The sequence below is a fragment of the Piliocolobus tephrosceles genome, chromosome 1, assembly GCF_002776525.5.
Source record: "Piliocolobus tephrosceles isolate RC106 chromosome 1, ASM277652v3, whole genome shotgun sequence".
NCBI classification, from domain to species: domain Eukaryota; kingdom Metazoa; phylum Chordata; class Mammalia; order Primates; family Cercopithecidae; genus Piliocolobus; species Piliocolobus tephrosceles.
Window position 1 is genome coordinate 49,232,044 of NC_045434.1, and position 9,051 is coordinate 49,241,094.

A 9,051-nucleotide genomic window follows, 5' to 3' on the forward strand; every position below is an offset into this window, starting at 1 on the left:
TCTTGTTGAAAGGATTATAAGTGATAGTGTGACATTAAATGAAAATAAATCCAATGTGGAATAAATATACCAGAGATAATATTATCCAAAGATTTCCTCAGTGCTTTCAAGAGTGTCTTGGAACATGGGCCTATTATCGAGAACTTAACTGGTAAAATTAGATTTAGGGTGAATGAGGCTTATTGAATCACATAAGCTCAGTTCACTGAAGGTCCCACATTCTATTTTCTTGTAAATTCTCATATTATAGAAAGGAGGCAGTCAGTGTTGACTGAAAGATTAGAGCAGAGTGAGAAAAAGAAACTAGATTCTTATCTTGCTCAGTTGCACTTACTGAGATCATTGAAGTTTAGTGTGTTTCAGATATTTGCTCTTATTAAAACCCATCATATTTCTTCATAACAAAATCATAAGCAAGTCTAAAATGTTTAATCTTTTCATTCATACATGATATAAAGTTTTCACCAACCCTCTATACACGCATAGAGAAAAATCCTTCTAAACTCACTTTTGTTGCAACTTTTTCGAATTTTCAAATAAACTCTATGAAATTTAGCTGAAACACTTTTAGTACCCTTACCTATAAACCTTGAAGACAGGAAGCTCTGAGTGGTTGTGCTAATTCAACAAAGTCATTCAGTGCCCTTGTGAAAGTTTGCAAAGTTTGTGAGTACATATGGGATCCATTTTTCCATGATCCTTCAGCATAAAACTGGTCTCTTGCTAGAGACCAGTTTCTCCATTGCAGCCATTTGAACTTTCCAAGGGATACTAAATATAAATGCAGAAACAAGCAAAGAATAGATACATGTTGATTTTATAGTAAAGACAGCAGTACTTGACTTCCCTTCCCATACTTCCAGAGCTAATTACTCCTCTGTGTTCTTTCCTCTGTACATTCCTCTCTGATGGCACCTTTCACAAATATTTGTCAGTCCTACTACACAGTGGACCCCTTAAGACAGAGATTCATTCATCTTTGTATCTGCAGTACCTTATGTGTGATACACTGTAGGGATGCAATTAAAGTTTGCTGAATCAAAACATTTTGTTTCAATGGATCAAGCTATCTTTCCATGTCACTGACTTTTCCAGTATAAATACATGTTTATTTTAAAGTAGAATATTATATCCATCATTACCCCTTGTCTCACAATTCTAATATCCACAGCAAGATTTTAGCAACATTTTAAAAGTTCGAAAAACATCAGGCTTAAGCAAAGCACTCCCTATTAGTATTCCAGTAATTGGAGTAATTGAAACCAAATGTTTCAATTCAAATCAGTTCAGCAAAGATTAAAATTTTCCTTATTTTTCTTATCAATATCAACAGCCATAATCTGAAATGTCTTACTGAACCAATCTCCTAGGTACTTTAAAATATAACACTGGGATTTTTAGGGAAGGAAAAGTATTTTGTATGGTGCTATAATGATGGATACATATCATGATACATTTGTCAAACTCATGGAATGTACAGCATCAAGAGTGAACTCTAATGTAAACTATAGATTTTAGATGATAATGCTGTGTCGCTGTAGGTTCATCAATTGTAACAAATATTTCCCACTAATGAGGGATGGTGCCGGTGGTGGAGCTGGAGGCAAGGTGAAAGGTGGGGAGTATGTGGGAACTCTGTACTTTCCACTCAATTTTACCGTAAACCTAAAACTTCCCTAAAAATGAAGTCCATTAATTTTTCTTTTTTTAAAAAAAGATAACACTAAGACTACATGAAGTATTCTTTTTCCTAGAAACTCCAACCTAGACGTTTTAGCACAGTTTCAAAGAGGGAAAACTGAAACCCAGATTGTTTGTGAGACCCACTGTTTCTTCTACTGATGTTTTTGAAATCTTCTACTGTTTCAACCAAAGTCATTGATTCAATAAAGTTACGATTCGACAGTTTATCTTTTCTTAGTGAATTTTACAAAGAGGGGCCAGATAGTGGCACTCTCTTTAAAATTAATAGGGAACTTTCAATGCCCTGCCATGAGCTCGTCAGCACTTGCTGATACAACTTGACCAAATTTGCCTTGTTCTGGAACATACAGACTTTGCATGGATTAGCAAACAGCCTCTGAGAAAGCAGCTGCATTACTGCATGACTAAGGTGACCTTATCAGCCAATTGTCATACAGGAATTTTGAAAGGACTCCCTCTTTCAAGAGTTTGTATTTCTATTCAAGTGTGGAAGCATGCACTTGTAAATGCTTGCGCTTCAAAATCTGTTTTGGGGTAGGGGTAGTGAAATGTTGGGAGCATCAAAGTAGTTCCTAAATACACTACAGGCAAAACTTACTTTGATCTCAGACCAGAGTTTCTTAACATGGTGTCAAAAAAACATTATTTCAAAAAACCATTTTCCCTATCTAAAGAGGATTTAGTTCTTTAACAAGTCAGGAGCCCAACATTTCCCAAACTTACTTGGCCCCATAACTTTTGCTGCTGCTGTTGTTCTTTGGAAACTGTCAGTATATTTGGATGATAATCATACTAGGCTGTCAAAAATAATTTTTAAATCATTTTACTCTAACATAATTTACTCACAATTATCTAGAGGAGTGAGAGGATACTAGATCAACAAACATGAGCAACGTTGAAGATTTTAACAGGAAATTAAGTATGGACTGAACCACAGGAAGTATACAAACAAATGCCTTTATGTCATCAGTCTTTGAGCTTCGCCGGTTTCATTCGGGTCACTTCCAAAGTGGCCAGCTTATCTCACTAGTTATCTTTCTTAATGCCTCATGTTTTCTTCCCAACATAAAATGATGCTTGTTACATACGATATAATGAGCTCAGTTTAGTGAAGTTAATGACTGTGTATAAGTGAATTTTATAATACTGTAAATGTGTTTTCTTCAAATATTCTTTATCCTGATGATAGAACCAGAATAGAAAAGTTAATACTCCCCTCCCTTTTATCAGCGTTACCTAATACCATCAGAAGCTTCTTTAAGTAAAGGCTCTTTTGTCCTTTTAAAGCAAAGTGTTGTCCTTTCAGGGGTAAAATCCAAGGAGGCTTAAGGTACTCTAGAAATAAGCCACGCTCATTATATAAACTCTGGAAAGCTTATATTTACTAACTTCTCTATCCTTATACATGATTAGTCATCTAGTTCCTTGAGTTTTGTTTGTCTTTTAAACTTTAATCTCTATTAAAGCTAAAACTGTTATCTCCAGAGGTACTGTCAAAATGTGAAAGATCATTACCTAAGAAGTACATATCATTGATCTATCCAAATAGACTTTTATTTTACCTTGAGCAGTTTTTCCTCTGATACTGCAAACTTAGTATCAGTACGTTTACAAATTATGTCATATTTGTATACAATTAAACATTTATTTATTTGTGATTTGTTTTAATTAAACTTTATTTTTTTCCTAATATGTAAAATATGTAAAAATCAAAGTTTGATATACTAGTTACATTCTTAACATGAAAATAATATTAAAAGCCATGTACCCCTTAAAATTACCTTATGTATTGCCAGTCGATGTCTAGCACATGCCTTGGAAAATACTAACATGGAAATTTACTGCCATGGAAATAAGGGATGATAATTGGAGTGGGAAAACGTGAAGACAGCCTCTCATAACTTTCCCTCCTATCAGGTATGTGCAAAAATAATTAAACAAAAATTATTTGTTTACTTTGCACTGCTTCCTGAGGGAAAAAAAAGAACTCTTAAAATATTTTGATCAGATGAATTTTATAGTCAAGGACTATCTAAAGCATCGAATAAGATACAACTCTATGTGATGAATTTCTATGTGAGTTTCTATGTGATAAATTAATACGCCAAATGAAACAGTTTGTTGAAACATGCAACTTTTAAAATAAACAAATATCCTCTAGAACCAAAGACTGATGCTGTTAATGCTTTAGACATGTGACATATGTGAGTGTACCTCTGTGTGTTTAATTTCCTTTCTTTCTAATCAAGTGACCTGTTCTTGTTTGGTTAAGTTTCAACCACAAGACATCACTGTATGCTTTTTTTTTTTTTTTCAAGATACACGTCACAGCACACCAAGAAAGGGGGAACTTCCAGTGTCTGTGGTAACATCACTTGATAAACACACTCCTTCAAACAGCAAGTGCCTGTCTGCATTCTACTATATAAAGCAGCAGAGACGTTGACGCGCGCATATTTGCTCAGAGCACCATGCGCGCAGCGGCCATCTCCACTCCAAAGTTAGACAAAATGCCAGGAATGTTCTTCTCTGCTAACCCAAAGGAATTGAAAGGAACCACTCATTCACTTCTAGATGACAAAATGCAAAAAAGGAGGCCAAAGACTTTGTAAGTTTGTTCAGAATCTCACTTTGTGAATTTTAACAGGTTATCTTTAATGGCAGAAGGATTGAGAATGAATGGAAGAGAATGTGAGCATTTAGTTTAGCCAGATCAGAGGAGTTAATTGTCTGTTGTGAGTAGTAAGTAATATTCAGCTGTATTAAAAGATAAATCTTGATATGGCATTAAATTGGGTAGGAGCTTTTCTGTACATGGACTCATAAAAATGGGCTCTATCCGAATATAGCAAAATGTTATATCAACCATTATTAGTATTGCTTTATTCTTTAGATAAATTTATTCTATGTCTTTTTACAAATAAAACGAATTCTGAAGAAACATGAATATTCACTTTTATGTCTTTTGCAGTGGAATGGATATGAAAGCATACCTGAGATCTATGATCCCACATCTGGAATCTGGAATGAAATCTTCCAAGTCCAAGGACATGTAAGTACACTAATACACTAAACTATCATTATCATTTTCAAGAGACACCTATGCATCATCTCTATATCCCAGCAAGGGATAAATACTGCACACAGTAGACTTCATTTTTTTTAAGCAACATGCCAAATAAAGTGAGACTGTATCAGTACCAATGTAAATTGAATACAAATGTGTGCACACACATATGGGACTTTATCTATTTGGATTTTTTTCAAACTTTATTGGTAGGTTTTTTTCCATAACTATAGTAACTCTAAGGGAAGTTTTGCGTTTTGTGAATAAATTTTAACATATTTATTAGAACTACAGTTTTAGTTTGTGAAGTTATCAAAGTGTAACAGTCATTCTTATTTCATGTGTGCTTACATTTTTAAAAATGACTAATGTATGTACATTTTTGTCCCCTGCAGACTTTCTGCTGCTGAAGTAATGCAATGGTCTCTGTCTCTGGAAAAACTTCTTGCCAACCAAAGTAAGTATAACTATTAATGTTTCTGGGTTCAGTGCAATACTCTAAAAAATGGAATGGCTTCACTAAATATAGTATTCTGGGTAGCATAGTATGCAAAAAGTTGTATTCTAGTTTGTCTGTAGTTACTGATAACTTCAGCATAAGTATGCCTCTTAATAATGCTGACTTCGCACTCAATTCTGCCAATTCCTTTTAGACAAATTTCCCAAGAAAATTAGGTATTTTCATAGATCATTAGGGAGATAAAATTAAACACTGTGCTGGGATTCTGATATGTAAAGTTTTTAAAAGTAAGCTAAATATTTTAACATGTACATTGTCATTTTGAAATCTGCCTAAAGAATGTATTTTTCTACACTTGGATGTAACAAGTATGATTCATTCATTCAATTAATTAAATTATCTTTCATACATTCATCATTCATCTCACTCTTATGTAGAGGACATTGTAGAGGTACCAAGGATTCAAAATCAAAGATAGTCTCTTACTGCCTTGAAGGTGGTTGAGATACATAACATAAATAATTGCATTATTATAACATGATAGTTGTTTTGACATAAATATGATAGAAGGATTTTTAAGCACAAATATTCTTGTGGAGATTTTCAGATGAGAGAAGGTAAAGAATGAAATCAGCTTGCCTTCCCCTTGTCTTGGGCATAACAATTCTACTGAGATTAGGACCTTTTTCAGAGTTGCAGATGAGCAGTGTGGTCTCTATCTCTAAAGAGTGAGATTATTCTTTCCTCCCCACAGACACTCTAAGGAGCTTTACTTGGGAATCAACTTGTTCACTCTAGCTCAGCTGACTTTGTTTATAATTCAGCTAAACAAATAAATGGTATAGATATGGATCATAAATGGTACAATATAAAAGTCTCAGTAAACGTTAGCAAACATAATTAGTACATCAGGCCTACAGATCATATATAGGCCTATTTTCTGGCTAATATAAATTAGATGGGGAAATTATATTTGCTAATTATTAATGTGACGTTAATGCCTTTTGTCAGTATTTGCTTCCCTAAAATACTCTCTACTCTGGCTAAGATTTGGCTTATATAAAAGATGGTTTTATATTCAGGGGAGCAGAATTTCAATTCGAAAAGCAGATAGAAGCAAAACATAGTTCGGTAGCCAACATTAAGTAGCAGCGTGACTGTGAACGAGTTTGTCTGGCCCCAGAGTCCTCTTCTATGAATCAAGAAATTTCAAATGCCTTCTCATCTCTCTCATCTCTACAATCTATAATATAGCTATTTCAGCAGTAGCTGTCTCTTACCTTTGTATGAATAGAATGTAATTGTATTTTTCTTACGAATTTCTTCTTCAAAGTATTCATTTGTTGGTTTATTTAAATTAATTATCTTCCTACCCACCCTGCCCCCCTTTCTTTTTAGCTGGTCAAAAAGTCTTTGGAAGTTTCCTAAAGTCTGAATTCAGTGAGGAGAATATTGAGTTCTGGCTGGCTTGTGAAGACTATAAGAAAACAGATTCTGATCTTTTGCCCTGCAAAGCAGAAGAGATATATAAAGCATTTGTGCATTCAGATGCTGCTAAACAAGTGAGTGTTAAGCTTATCATCTTCAGTTTCTCCGTAGAAGACCCTACATGCACAAATAACATTTAATATATACAACAAGATAAAATCTTTTTGGTGTACATAATTTTACTTCTACATACTTAGGTATATAAATATAGTTCAGTGCAATGAGAATCTAATTTTCTATATTGGTGAAGGTTTTAGCACAGTAGAATGAAGAGACTGATTTTACAAAACCAGCTGCCATGATGAGGGTGAGGGAAGGGTTAAGGGTATTGTTACTGACCAGAACTGCATGTCAGGGAGTCCTTAATGAGTGCTCTCATTTTGCATAAGAAAATGCAGATTTGCATAATGTATACAATTGCAGCAGCAAAAGTATTTCCAATTAACAGTAGTACCAGATAAACATTCTTGGTCTAAGCAGAAAATAGCAACAAAAAGAGCCTTCTCCTCCTGTAAATCTTAAATGCCCATATCACTCCTTTACAGGAGCCTTCTCCTCCTGTAAATCTTTGACATATGGATCATCTTATGTGGATACTTAAATTTTTCATGTCTGCTTCTTTTGCCTCTCCCAACTATACTATGAGGAAATTTGGAACAAAGACATTTTTGTAATATTTCTTATCTCCTTCACATCTAGTATAGAGCTGACTTTGGAAAGGCATTTAAGAGATATTTGAGTTTATTTAAATGAGGCCTTAAAATCACTTTCTGAGGAGATTCAAAAAACACAGTAACATCATAAAATTTGCCATAAATAAGAAGTATGTATTAACTAACAAGGTTTTCTTTTTTAGATCAATATTGACTTCCGTACTCGAGAATCTACAGCCAAGAAGATTAAAGCACCAACCCCTACATGTTTTGATGAAGCACAAAAAGTCATATATACTCTTATGGAAAAGGACTCTTATCCCAGGTTCCTCAAATCAGATATTTACTTAAATCTTCTAAATGACCTGCAGGCTAATAGCCTAAAGTGACTGGTCCCTGGTTGAAGGGAATTAAAAGATAGTATCGAGTGCAGAAGGAATGTGCCAGTATGGCTCCCTGGGTGAACAACTTGGCCTTTTTTGGGTGTCTTGACAGGCCAAGAAGAACAAATGACTCAGAATGGATTAACATGAAAGTTGTCCAGGTGCAGATTTGAAGAAGCATAAGCAAGACAAAAACAGGGAGACTGTAGAAGGAAGAAGATACTGTGGTACTGTCATAAAAAACAGTGGAGCTCTGTATTAGAAAGCCCCTCAGAACTGAGAAGGCGAAGTAACTCTAGTTACACAGAAACTGTGACTAAAGGCTATGAAACTGATTACAACAGACTGTAAGAATCAAGGTCAACTGACATCTATGCTACATATTATTATATAGTTTGTATTGAACTATTGAAGTCCCATTAACTTAATATATGTGTTTTCAAATCGCCATTGCTACTATTGCTTGTAGGTGTTATTTTGTTGTTTTATTGCTTTTGACTTTGGAAGAGATGAAGGGTGTGTTTAACTTAAGCTATTGGTCTTAAAACCAGGGAGTCAGAATATATTTGTAAGTTAAATCATTGGTGCTAATAATAAATGTGGATTTTGTATTAAAATATATAGAAACAATTTCTGTTTACATGTCCTTGCTACTTTTAAAAATTTGCATTTATTCCTCAGATTTTGAAAATAAATACATAATTCAAATAAGATACTACTTTCTACCATCCCTTTAATATCTAAAACTATTATCTAGTGGATATTATATTTTACATATTAGTTTAGACAGAATTCATCATTTTTCTCTCTGCTATCACAAGGCACAAAATCAAACAAATACAATATGATCTCATGTTCAATAAGAAATTGAAGTCTTTTAAAAAGGGATATAAAAGTTATTTCAAGAAGTAATCTAATCAACAGCATATATTTTATTGTGAGTTAAAGTTCATAAAATTTAGACATATTTTCTCATTTAACATTCATAGCAATCCTATGAAAGCTGAGACTCAGAAAGAGATTAAGTCACTAGTTCATAACTTTAGGTAACTCTCAAAATTATCTAGAATGTTAAAAAAACATACACACATATCCCTATTTTGGGGTCCCATACGAGAATGACTGAACCAAATCTCCAAAGGGTAGGATATGGGAATCTATACTTAAAAGAAAGTTCCAACTGATTCTGAAGGTGAGTCACATGGCCAGGGATTGTCCAGAAGTCTTCGGACTACAACCTGTTCTCCTTCCTCTATGTAACACTGCCACCCACTGACCAGAAGGCATTTCTTCAAT

General features: G+C 34.1%; 1 protein-coding gene across 1 annotated transcript; it reads left to right on the plus strand.

The window, feature by feature from the left end:
- The first annotated feature begins 4,092 nt into the window (after nt 1–4,092).
- Nucleotides 4,093–8,461, plus strand: RGS1 (regulator of G protein signaling 1). Its single transcript, XM_023203413.2, has 5 exons — nt 4,093–4,312; nt 4,676–4,756; nt 5,167–5,228; nt 6,630–6,793; nt 7,576–8,461. The coding sequence occupies exons 1-5, from the start codon at nt 4,176–4,178 to the stop codon at nt 7,759–7,761; spliced, it is 630 nt and encodes a 209-aa protein (XP_023059181.1). The 5' UTR covers nt 4,093–4,175; the 3' UTR covers nt 7,762–8,461.
- Nucleotides 8,462–9,051: the final 590 nt, after the last annotated feature.

Bases quoted from the DNA above. Each gene is read 5' to 3' on its own strand.
- RGS1 (XM_023203413.2), top strand. From the start codon at position 4,176: ATGCGCGCAGCGGCCATCTCCACTCCAAAGTTAGACAAAATGCCAGGA. The intron at 4,313-4,675 runs GTAAGTTTGTTC...TGTCTTTTGCAG, and splicing joins AAAAGGAGGCCAAAGACTTT to TGGAATGGATATGAAAGCAT. The intron at 6,794-7,575 runs GTGAGTGTTAAG...TTTCTTTTTTAG, and splicing joins ATTCAGATGCTGCTAAACAA to ATCAATATTGACTTCCGTAC.